At 41.7% G+C, this 12,071-nt stretch overlaps 2 protein-coding genes across 10 annotated transcripts in view; one reads left to right on the top strand and one right to left on the bottom strand.

The window, feature by feature from the left end:
• Window positions 1-5,613, bottom strand: part of ORC3 (origin recognition complex subunit 3) — a 69,338-nt gene extending 63,725 nt beyond the window's left edge. For 6 of the 7 annotated variants that reach the window (XR_003512627.1, XM_027551426.1, XM_027551425.1 and 3 more), the window contains exons 1-2: window positions 5,530-5,613; window positions 2,503-2,557 (exon numbers count right to left, since the gene is read on the bottom strand). Coding sequence is in view for 5 of the 7 variants with exons in the window: in XM_027551426.1 (XP_027407227.1) it covers window positions 2,503-2,557; window positions 5,530-5,553 (79 nt within the window). In the remaining 2 variants the exon portion in view is untranslated. Of the gene's footprint in view, window positions 1-2,502; window positions 2,558-3,499; window positions 3,740-5,529 lie in introns of those variants that run through there. The other variant, XM_027551429.1, reaches the window with a different exon arrangement.
• Window positions 5,614-5,701: 88 nt separating this feature from the next.
• RARS2 (arginyl-tRNA synthetase 2, mitochondrial) overlaps window positions 5,702-12,071 on the top strand; it is a 73,324-nt gene continuing 66,954 nt past the window's right edge. The window contains exon 1 of one of the 3 annotated variants that reach the window (XM_027551430.1): window positions 5,702-5,791. In XM_027551430.1, the coding sequence (XP_027407231.1) occupies window positions 5,756-5,791 (36 nt within the window). In that variant the 5' untranslated portion in view covers window positions 5,702-5,755. Of the gene's footprint in view, window positions 5,792-5,837; window positions 6,066-12,071 lie in introns of those variants that run through there. The other 2 variants (XM_027551434.1, XM_027551433.1) reach the window with 2 other exon arrangements.

Here is a 12,071-nt window from a genome sequence, read left to right on the forward strand (position 1 = left end):
CCATTCTTTTATATATATGCCCAAGTGTCTTCAAGCCAAGGGGACAAATGGTGAGGAATGCAGAGCATCTTCCTACTTCTTTAGGCAATTTGTTTCAAGAACTGAAGCCAGCGAAAGCAAGTGCTAAAATCTGGATTTGTTTTCCTCATTTCTGCTCCATCTTATAATCAGGGTCAATTCCCCCTAAGAGTTTCGTAATAAAACAGTATCTGTTGGCCTTTAATCAGCACATACATACCAAAAAAAAAAACCCAAAAAACCCTCAGGTACTTCAAAGGTCAAACTATATAATTATACATATTCGCTTTATTAACACTAAAAATCTTTAAACAAATCTTAGTAAGTTACAGCTGAAATTCAACACAAAAAGTTCTAAGCAAAAACTTGCCTCATATTATGAGAGACAGTATTAAGTAGTGGTTAGACCGTAGGCTCTGGAATCAGCTTGATTTCAAATTTCAGCTCTGCCACTTGCTAGCACTATCACTGAGAAAGTTCTTTCTAGTCTAAGTATCCTCACATACTTTAGTGCAGAAAAGTTTAAAACTGATTTCATAGTTTGCTGAGAGGATTAAACAAATTAACACGTGTGTGTCAGTTGCTCAGTCGTGTCCAACTCTCAGCCACTCCATACATAGACTGCATCCCAGCAGGCTCCTCTGTTCACAGGATTTCCCAGGCAAGAATACTGGAGTGGGTAGCCATTTCCTTCTCCAGGGGATCTTCCCAATCCAGGGATCAAAGCCCAGTCTCCTGCATTGCAGGTGGATTCTTTACAGACTGAGCCACCAGGGAAGCCTAGCTGGTCTCAAACTGATGGATTAACACTTTTAAGGTCTACTTTCTGTGATGATTTAGAAAAATCCAATTTTATATATTTGAACTGTTTATTTTCTTAGCCAAACAATAGGATAGTCCAGTTTTCCTTTTTTAATACAAAATTAGTGCATGAGTATACTTAACTGCACATAATTTTCCCATCAGAATGAATCTTCATAGTACTGAATATTGAGTGGAAATATTCAATATGCCTGAGAGGAGCTTTTAAAAAATACTAACACCTGGGTCCCACTCCCACAGATTCTGATTCAGTTGGTCTGGGATAGGGTCTGGGCATCAGCATTTTTAAGAAAGTTGAAATATGAATAAGGTCAACAGACTGTACCATGTCAGTTTGCTAGTTGTGAAACTGTACTACAGGCACGAGATATGCTACCAACAGGGATAACTGAGTAAGAGTTCAAGGGAACTCTCTCCACTTTTTCTTACAACTGCACATGAATCTACAATTATACTGAAAAAATAATCAGGTTTTTTTTTTTTTTTAAGTTCCTCAAGTGATTCTAATCTTGGGACTTCCCTTGTGGTCCACTGGCTAAGACTCCGTGCTCCCAATGAAGGGGGCCCAGGTTTGATCCCTTGTTAGGGAACTAGATCCCACATGCTGCAATTAAGAATTTGAATGTGGCAAATGAAGATCCTGTGTGCCACAACTAAGATCCAGAGCAACTAAATAAATATGTAAAAATAACTAATTATAATCTGCAGCCCCAATTGAGAACCAGTGCAATAAACATTTTCTGACTGGTAACAACATCTTAATTTGTTTGAAGTAGTCAAGTCTTCTAACATGACCACTAAACAGATATTTGGATATAAACAGAAAAAGATAGTATTTTTTTAATAATTTAATTTTATTGAAGTGTAATTTACAAATAATAAAATATGCCCATTTAACAGTTTGGTATGAAGAATTGATGCTTTTGAACTGTGGTGTTGGAGAAGACTCTTGAGAGTCCCTTGGACTGCAAGGAGATCCGACCAGTCCATTCTGAAGGAGATCAGCCCTGGGATTTCTTTGGAAGGAATGATGCTAAAGCTGAAACTCCAGTACTTTGGCCACCTCATGCGAAGAGTTGACTCATTGGAAAAGACTCTGATGCTGGGAGGGATTGGGGGCAGGAGGAGAAGGGGACGACAGAGGATGAGATGGCTGGATGGCATCACTGACTCAATGGACGTGAGTCTGAGTGAACTCTGGGAGCTGGTGATGGACAGGGAGGCCTGGCATACTGCGATTCATGGAGTCGCAAAGAGTCGGACACGACTGAGTGACTGAACTGAACTGAACCAAGGTGTACACTTAACGTAACCATCCTATCTAGAGAACATACCCATCACTCAAAAAAATCCCCCTTGCATTTGTGCAGTCAATTTCTCATTCCAAGAAATCACTGGGATTTTTAAGACAATCTCTTTTGAAGAATGGTAACCCTTTGACGGAAATTTCAATCTGTCTTTTGAAGGTACATTTGGATCCTCTTTTAGATTACAGCCTAGGGCAGTGCCCTTACCACTCTGTCCTACGCCTTCGAACATAAATGCTATATCAACACGGTAAGCAAAGCAAGCTTAGGCAAGAGAATTACTAATTTATTAAGAGTTAGGTTAGTTCAGACTTGAGGGAGGAAAACTAACAAATCTCATATTAAGATATTTTACCTATTGGCACAGAGATCTTTCTCTTCTTGAAGTTTGGCTTAAACACAAAGCAACCCTACAAAAAAGACAGAGAAAAAATAGCATAAAGTCAAAGCAGCCAAGGAGTAGACAAATCTGATTAACATAGTATTTTATGAATAAACAGATTTTTTTAAGGCATTTCTTTAAAGTGCTAAGAAATCTTTCTTCAATCTGAATTACAGAAGGGAAATTCTTAAACAACAAGGGAATTAAATACTTCTTTCTCCTCCCTCCAATGGGAAGCTCTTCTTTGATTTTACTCTTTGGGAGCTAATCTAAGAGACAAAGAAAATAAAAACTGATGAAATTTAAACCCATTAAAGCTCCATTTTTATAAAACCCAGTGACAAAAGAACATTAACATCAAGATGAGACAAAATACTGACACCTTCCCATCTCTAAAGAAACATTCATTATTTAATTAAATTCCAAGTATCTAGAACCTTGGCAGGACACAGACAATTCTGGCTACTGATTCACCTTATATATCTTTCTTCATCTGAAAAAAAATCCTTATTCATTTATCCATTCAAGTTCGACTCCAATTCACCTGCTTTGGGAACCCTTCCCCAATTTCTCTAATCAGAAGAATTATTCCTTCCCCTAATATCTCACAGTACTTGCATATCTTTGTTTTGCTTTGTTTTAAATTATTTTCCCTATGTAAGATAGCTATTTATGACTGTCTCCCCAGTTACTAAGCACCTTCAGAGTACAGACTGCATTTAATTCATAACTGTCTCCCCAGTATTTAGGATAGTGTTAACATATACATTAGGCAATCAGTATACAAAATGGATGAATGCTTGTCAAATAACTTGGGTAATTTCCTAGCTACACTGAGTTTCATTATTATTTGACTAGTGATACACAGGCCCCAAGCTGCTGGTCCTATGCTTGTTCTACAATCCTAAAGCTGTATCATGGACAGCTTCTTCAAGATTTCCATTTCTATGGAAAAATGAAAGAAATATACCTAGGAAAAGCCATCTCAGGATAGATCCAAGGACTGCTGTACAAATATAAACTGGCCATGTGAATTGTTGTTGAGTCGCTAAGTTGTGTCCATGGACAGTAGCCCGCCAGGCTCCTCTGTTTCATGGGATTTTCCAGGCAAGAATACTGGAGTGGGTTACCACTTTCTTCTCCAGCGGATTCCAGACCCAAGGATTGAACCCAAGTCTCCTGCGTTGGCAGGCAGATTCTTTACCACTGAGCTACCTAGGAAGCAGGGTCCAAAATAAGAATTGTGTCTTGAACAATTTTATCCACAAGCCAGTCCATTCTGAAAGAGATCAGCCCTGGGATTTCTTTGGAAGGAATGATGCTAAAGCTGAAACTCCAGTACTTTGGCCACCTCATGCAAAGAGCTGACTCATTGGAAAAGACTCTGATGCTGGGAGGGATTGGGGGCAGGAGGAGAAGGGGACAGAGGATGAGATGGCTGGATGGCATCACTGACTCGACCAACATGAGTCTGAGTGAACTCCGGGAGCTGGTGATGGACAGGGAGGCCTGGCCTGCTGCGATTCATGGGGTCGCAAAGAGTCGGACACGACTGAGTGACTGAACTGAATGGAACAATTTAAAATACACAAGTATTTTTAATTTTTTTTTTTTTTAAGAAAAATCTTTTGGTGCCATGACAAGCTTGTCACTGCCTCCTTTCTATAGCCACCTGCAATTCAGGAGCAGGAAAAGGAACAATGAAGGAGTGAGATATGAAGAGCCCTGGGAATGGATCCCAATATATGGCAGCGGGAGTAATACCATTATTCACTTTGAACTATTGATCAAGAAATGGTGTTGGAGATGGAAGACGGGAGGAAAGCCAACAGCCAGAAAACATGACAAGGAAAGAGAAGTTTAGTTTAAATAAAAAAGGAAGATGACAGTTCAATAAACCAATAAAACAGTCCTTAAAAATTCTCATTTATGTAAGGTGTCCTTCATAATTATGTCAATACAAGCATCTGTTATGTCATAAATGCTTTCCTGAAAAAAGAAAAAACCATAAACCTCTCACAATCCTGCAAAGTATACAAAAATAAGAAAAGCTTAAGCAACAAAAAGGATTGGGGGACAGAACACTCAAAACCTATGGAACCAACAGGAAAGAAATTCAAAAAAGAGGGGATTTATGTATACATATAGCTGATTCATTTGTTGTACAAGGACAGGACTTAGCAACTGAACAGCAACAGAAACTAACACAACATTGTAAAACAACTATACTCCCAATAAAACCCTTTTAAAACCTATGAACTTTATAACCAGGGCAAAATGCAAACAGCATCAACCCTAAAAAAAAAATACTAGCAGTGACAGCTCTTCTGGCATTTGCACCTGGCATCACAGTCGCTCAAACTTCAGTACGCTTGAATCCTACGCTTTGTAGTTTTTCCCAAATATGTACTCTTGCAAAGTACTGAGTCTCATGATTTTATTCTAATGTAGTTTTAATCAAAATTAAAAATTAAATCCATGGTATATCCTTCATTAATTTACTGTTTGAACGCGAGAAAAGTCATTGCAACTATATCTGCATTCACAGGTTTATCACATAACTTAAGTTTCAGGAGCTTCCAGCTGTACTCCTAATATTACTAAGCGGCACTCAGTGTCTAAAGAGGCACTAAAAGAATTTTCGGTAATGATGAAAATATCTGCGTCTATTTTGTTTACTACTTGTACCTAACAGCGTTTGGCGCACAATAAACACGAGAAGGAAAAAAGAGGGCAGACTAGGGCACATCCTCCCGGGATCCGACCTCCACAAAGCAGAACTTAAAACCTCCTCCGAGGCAAAACACTAAGGCATTTCGGCGTTTTCGCTCCCCAAGCAAAGTTGGCCTGCACTAGACGCGGAGCAAAGATGCCTCAGCTCCGCCCGCCGCTCCTGCCCCTCGAGCCAGGACAACTGGACAATGTAACCTTTGCTTCATCCCTCCTTCACAAGAGAATGAGGCAGCAATGGAGTCCTAATAGGCGCCCGCCCCCACATACCTTGGACACCGAAGAGGTGGCCATGGCTCCAGCAACCTGTGGAACGCCAGATGCACTCGGGATTTCCCGCGCTCCTTCGCGGCAGCGGGGCAGAGGTTAGTAGCGGGCCACGCTGCTGTTTGATTGGCTGGCAGCACCCTTCGGGCGGGCTTCCGGCGCGCGGAGGCGGGGCGTGCAGAGAAGGGAGGAGCGAAGTTCTGGAGGAACCCGCTTCGTGGAGTCAGACATGGCGTGCGGTTTCCGCAGGTCCATCGCCAGTCAGGTACGGGCCCGGGAACTGGCATATGGTGGACCCCTGAGCCACGAAGCTCCTTTCACCGCTGCGAGCCAGCCCGCAGTCACCCGGAGGCCTCGTGGGTTTTGCTGATACCCTGTTTGTTTTTCCCGCCTGCTTTCGGCTTTCAGGAGGTGCTGGAGCGGCCGAGGCAAACCCGGTCGAGGGTTGAGCCTGCGGCCCAGATCAGTTTTCAGGGTGAAAAGTAAACCTTGAAAGGCTCACATTGCTTCGCTCACTGCTTACCGCCCCGCCGCTCAGTGTGAGTTACCTGGATAGAAAGTCAGTGGGCCATGCCTAGACCCCCTAGAAGTTAGTGTTCTGTTCTCTTAGTGTGTTGGGCTTCCCTGGTGGCTCAGAGGTTAAAACGTCTACCTCCAATGCGGGAGACCTGGGTTCGATCCCCGGATCCTTTCTGGAGAAGGAAATTGTAACCCACTCCAGTACTCTTGCCTGGAGAATCCTATGGACAGAGGAGCCTGGTGGGCTACAGTCCACGGACTTCACTTCACTTCATTTCTCTTAGTGTAGTTGATGGATCTGAATTTCCATCTGAAAAGAGCTAACTTCAAAACGGAGAAGGCAATGGCACCCCACTCCAGTACTCTTGCCTGGAAAATCCCTTGGATGGAGAAGCCTGGTAGGCTGTAGGCTGGGTCGGGAAGAGTCGGACACGACTGAGCGACTTCACTTTGACTTCATGTTCATGCATTGGCGAAGGAAATGGCAACCCACTCCAGTGTTCTTGCCTGGAGAATCCCAGGGACGGGGGAGCCTGGTGGGCTGCCGTCTATGGGGTCGCACAGAGTCAGACACGACTGAAGCGACTTAGCAGCAGCAACAACTTCAAAGCTAGTCATTTCTCTTCCGATCATTTTGACTGCCCGTCCTAGTGTTATTTTTGGTAACTCCAAATGTAACATGAGGCCCTATTTTTTTTGATTCTGAGGCATATTGTTCCTGGAAAACATTTTGCCTCTTGAGAGGTGTAGGGGCAGAAGACGCAGCCAAACCAAAGATGAGAAGGAAGGATTTATTACTTGCCCAAGTACGGAGATGTGGGGGTTGCCAAGGGTTACCTTTCCCAGAGCAGTATCTTCTCAGGTGGCAAAATCGGGGAGGTTTTAAGCTAAAGGTATTGTGCATTTTCGTGAAGGGGCTTGAGCAGGTGAATTCCATATCATATTGAGTCAGTGGTTGAGAGTATAAGGTTTAGTTGAAATCACCAGGGTCAGAAAGGATCAACATCTTCATTCCTTAGGTTCTGACCAGTCCAAGTTCTTAGCTAGCAGATAGTTAATCCTCCTTCACCTGGGTGGATGCCTAGTTCCAGTAGAGAAATTCAAAGTAGATTGTTTTGTGTATCCCCTGAGGGGTAATTAGGATTCTGCCTTCTCCCTACCTGGTGGTTTGATTGCTTTTCCTTTTTTTCCTGTATTCCCTCACTTTCCGAATTTATAACTTTTTGAATCTGCCTGTTTGGAACTCAGGGAAGAGCTAGAGGGCTGAAGGGAACTAGAAAGTTTTTTATACCCAAGAGGGACCCACAGGGTCCTGGTTGGTTTCCGTCCTTTTTCTTTGATGCTCCTCCTCAGTCTTGAGGGGATCAGGTGTTAGACAAGAAAGGGAATAACATTTTGGATTGAGAGGTTAATCGTGAACTTGGCAGAGGAACTCGGTTTTAGGGAGAATCAGTTTCAGTATTTAAACAACTCTGTAGTAAGGATGGAAATAAAACACTGGAACGTTAGAGTTCATCAAAAATAATTCTTTTTTTACTCTTTCAAAAAAGTAAAATCATGCTATTGAAAGCAAAGAAATAAGAGAATCATGTTAACATGAATAATAAAAACATGTTAGTCATGTAAACTATGTCCAGGGTAGGTAGCTTTGGACCTCAGTGTCCAAGCTTTTGTGTGAGTTGGTTACAAACACCCTGAGGTCAAGATAGTGCCGTTACCAGAAACGTATTGTGTTTAATTTTTCAAAGGCTGTATCCTTCGGGCAGTGGCACCCTACTCCAGTACTCTTGCCTGGAAAATCCCATGGATGGAGGAGCCTGGTAGGCTGCAGTCCATGGGGTCGCTAAGAGTCAGACACGACTGAGCGACTTCACTTTGACTTTTCACTTTCATGCATTGGAGGAGGAAATGGCAACCCACTCCAGTGTTCTTGCCTGGAGAATCCCATGGACAGAGGAGCCTGGTGGGCTGCCGTCTATGGGGTCGCACAGAGTCAGACACGACTGAAGCGACTTAGCAGCAGCAGCAGCAGCAGCAGTATCCTTCCTTATAGAGAAAGCAAGTTGGGGAAACAGGAATTAATATGTATTGAGTATATTTGTGCTAATTACTTCACAGTCACATTTAAACCTTGGGACACCCCTGCAATAGAGAAGTATTAACCTTGTGATACAGGTGAGCAAATTGAGATTCAGAGAGATTAAATAACCTACCGAAGAGTTGGTTCATGAACAAAGATCTAACTTTGAAATCAGCTCCTTCCTATACTTTGTGAAGGCGAGGAGCACAATCCGATCATTAAACAGAATGTAACAGAGTTGTGTGACAACATAAACTAAGATTAAGCAAACATGTATTTCCCCAAACAAGATAATTGAGAGATGATCTGAAACAAGGATAAAAATAAAAATATGTGCAATACATACCTTTATGAATGGGGTTCCTTACCTAATTTAGGAATGAAGGAATATGTTACATGAAAGAGCACATTGATTCAGCAAATTTTGATTAATGAGTCAGTTTTTTTTTTTCTTAAATCACTCTTACCTATTGATATTTTTCTGCAGCACCTCCCCACCGACAACCAGTTGTTTGTTCTCTGTAGCTATAACTGTTTCTGTTTGCTTATGTTTGATCATTTGTTTTGCATTTTAGATTCACATAAAAGTGAAACCATACAATATTTGCCTTTCTCTGTGTGACATATCACATAGTGTAATATCCTCTAAATCCATCGTTGTCATCGCAAATGGCAAGACTCCTTTTTTTTTTTTTTAATGGCTGGATAATAGTCCATGGTATACATATACCACATGCTCTTTATCCATACATTTATTGGTGGGCACTTACATTACTTCCATATCTTGGGTATAGTAAATAGTGCTGTAATGAACATAAGAGTGCATATATCTTTTTGAATTAGGGTTTTTATTTTCTTTGGATATATACCTAGAAGTGGAATTCATAGATTGTATGGCAGTTCTTGGAGAAGGCAATGGCACCCCACTCTAGTACTCTCGCCTGGAAAATCCCATGGACAGAGGACCCTGGTGGGCTGCAGTCCATGGGGTCGAGAAGAGTCAGATACAACTGAGCGACTTCACTTTCACTTTTCACTTTCATGCATTGGAGAAGGAAATGGCAACCTACTCCAGTGTTCTTGCCTGGAGAATCCCAGGGACGGGGGAGCCTGGTAGGCTGCCGTCTATGGGGTCGCACAGAGTCGGACACGACTGAAGCGACTTAGCAGCAGCAGCAGCAGCAGCATGGCAGTTCTAGTTTCAATTTTTTGAGAAATCTCCATACTGTTTTCCATAGTGGCTTCACCAATTTGCATTCCCAACATCAATGCACAAGGGTTCCCTTTCTCCACATCCTCACTAACACTTGTTATTTGTTGTCCTTTAATAATAGCCATTCTGCCAGATGTGAATTGACATCTCATTGTGGTTTTGATATGCATGTGCCTGATGATTAGTTATGTTGAGCATCTTTTCACGTGCCTATTGGCTGTCTGCATATCTAGGAAAAACGTCTGTTCGAGTCCTCTGCCCATTTTTTAATTGGGGTGTTTTTTTTTTTTTTTGAGTTGTATGAATTCTTTATATATTTCGGATGCTAATCCCTTGTCTGGAGAAGGCAGTGGCACCCCACTCCGATACTCTTGCCTGGAGAATCCCAGGGATGGCGGAGCCTGGTGGGCTGCCGTCTATGGGGTCGCACAGAGTCGGACACAGCAGTAGCAACCCCTTGTCTGGTGTATCATTTGCAATTGTCTTCTCCCATTCAGTAGGTGACCTTTTTTGTTTTGCTGTGCAGAAGTTATTTAGTTTGGTGCAGGCTCGCTCACTTATTGTTTGTTCCTTTTGAAGTACTACTTCTGCCATAGGTCTCAGAGTGTATGATATTTTGTGTGCACCCTTTTAAGAGTGGAGTCTGTTTCCTGCAAACAGACTGGCTCTCCCGAAAGTTAACCCCTCCACCGTTCAAAGCCAAATGTTCTGAGAACTTGTTTTTCTGGTGCAAGACCTCCAGGCTAGGGAGCCTGATGTGGGGCTCGGATCCCCCGCTCCTCTGGAAGAACCTCTGGTCTTGTAATTTTCCTCCCATTTGTTGTCCCTTTGGGAGTATGGGTCTTGATTATACTATTCTCCACCTCTCCTAGCCATTGTGGTTGTGGTTCCTTCTTTATATTGTTAATTGTAAGAAGACATTTTTTGCTAGTCTTCAGGTCTTTCTCTTCAATAGTTGACCTGTAAATAGTTGTAATTTTGCTATACCTATTGGAGGAGGTGAGTTCAGGGTCTTCCTACCCAGTCATCTTGGACACTCCTACTAACTGGTTCATGGTCTCATCTTTCCTTCTTGAACACTAGCGACCCAGCTGAGATCTTTTTATGTTGTCATTTCTCTGGTTCTCGGAGTCTAAAGTTTTCTAAGCACTTTCTAAGCACCTAAAGTTTTTAAGCACCTCAGACCCAAAGCTGAAAGTAAATGGAATATGGGTTCTTTGCTGGCATGGCTTCAGAGTAATTTGAGAAACAGTCATATAAACAGGTTGCTGCAGTGCAGTCTGTAACCACTGTATTAAAACCGTGTGTGAAATGCTGAGGGAATATGGAGAAGATAGCCTGTTAGTGTCAGAGAAGGCTTTGTGGAAAAGGTGCTGTTGAGGAGAGGTTGAGTTGCAGTATACTAAGTGAGGAGAGTGAGAGCTTGGTGGGGATAGGATTTTTCATGAAGAGCATATCCATAGACACATAAGACAGCATGGCATGCTCATGGAACCACAATATTTGGGGATGACTGATTCTTCAGAGTATACCTCTGATGCTTACTTCAGTAAGTTCCTTTGATTCTGTTTTCAAAATAATATCTTGAATTCATCCACTCTTTTCCCATTGCTGCTGTTCCTTCTTTCCCCCAACCCCAAGCCAAACCACCATTGTCACCTGCATCAGCTCTTTACAGCAGCATTCTGATGGGTCTTTCTGTCTCCATTCTTGCCCTCTCTCCAATCCATTCTCTTTATAGCAACAAAAGTGACTTCTAGAGCATAAATCAGATCACTTATCTGTTTAAAACTACACAAACTCACTGTCAGAACCTTAACATCTTTCTTTCCAACAGTAATTCATGCCACTCTAGCCCTTCTTTCTGTAGGATTGTAGCCGCACTGTAATTTTCTTATTTTCCAACCTAGTAAGTTCTTTCCATTGCCATCACATTCAGATTGCATAGATTATTCCCTGTGCCTTGAAGAAATGCACTTTGTACTATGACTTCCTATACTAGATGGAAGTTGCACAGAACAATAGTTTGTAATCTGTGTGCATTCTTTTCTATTCTGTACTGCTTCATTTTCCCACAGAAATCCTGGTTGGAACTCACTGAATTTATTCCCAACTGACAACCTATGGTTTGATAAATATGTCCTCCAGTTGTTCTCTGTCTCAGTCCCTTGTCTGCTTCTGTCATAACACTTTTGAGTTAATTATTTTGTCATGGTTTACTTGTTTTGGTGTATGTTATAAGCGTCATGAAGACAGAGAGCATGTTTTCTTCACTGTTCTTTGCCCAGATCAGCAAAGTGCCTGAAAAATACTTGTTGGGATGTAATATAAACTTTTCAGCTTCTCCAAATAAGTTCATAATTTTAAAACTGTGAGATGACATGGTAAAAGTGCAAAGAATTCAAACTCCAGTCCTTTCATTAATGTAACAGATTTACTCTTGGCAGCTTTTAATTAATCTGTCAGCTATCAGATAATGGTATTGATTGCTAATTTATTGCAAGGATTGATGATGATGATGATGATATGGAATATCTTACTTGTACCACGCAGCATTTTACTGAACTTTACAGGGCTATTGATAAGCTTTAATAATGTAATATTAGCACAGGGGGCTTAGTGTTGAAAACTGTGAAGAGTTTGTGATTTTACCCTACAAGTTAGTCAGCCACAGTTCATGGACAGTGGCAGAAAATATTAGAGCCCTGGGAGAAAGGATTATATTATTTCATT

Source organism: Bos indicus x Bos taurus, chromosome 9, assembly GCF_003369695.1.
Source record: "Bos indicus x Bos taurus breed Angus x Brahman F1 hybrid chromosome 9, Bos_hybrid_MaternalHap_v2.0, whole genome shotgun sequence".
Classification (NCBI taxonomy): Eukaryota; Metazoa; Chordata; class Mammalia; order Artiodactyla; family Bovidae; genus Bos; species Bos indicus x Bos taurus.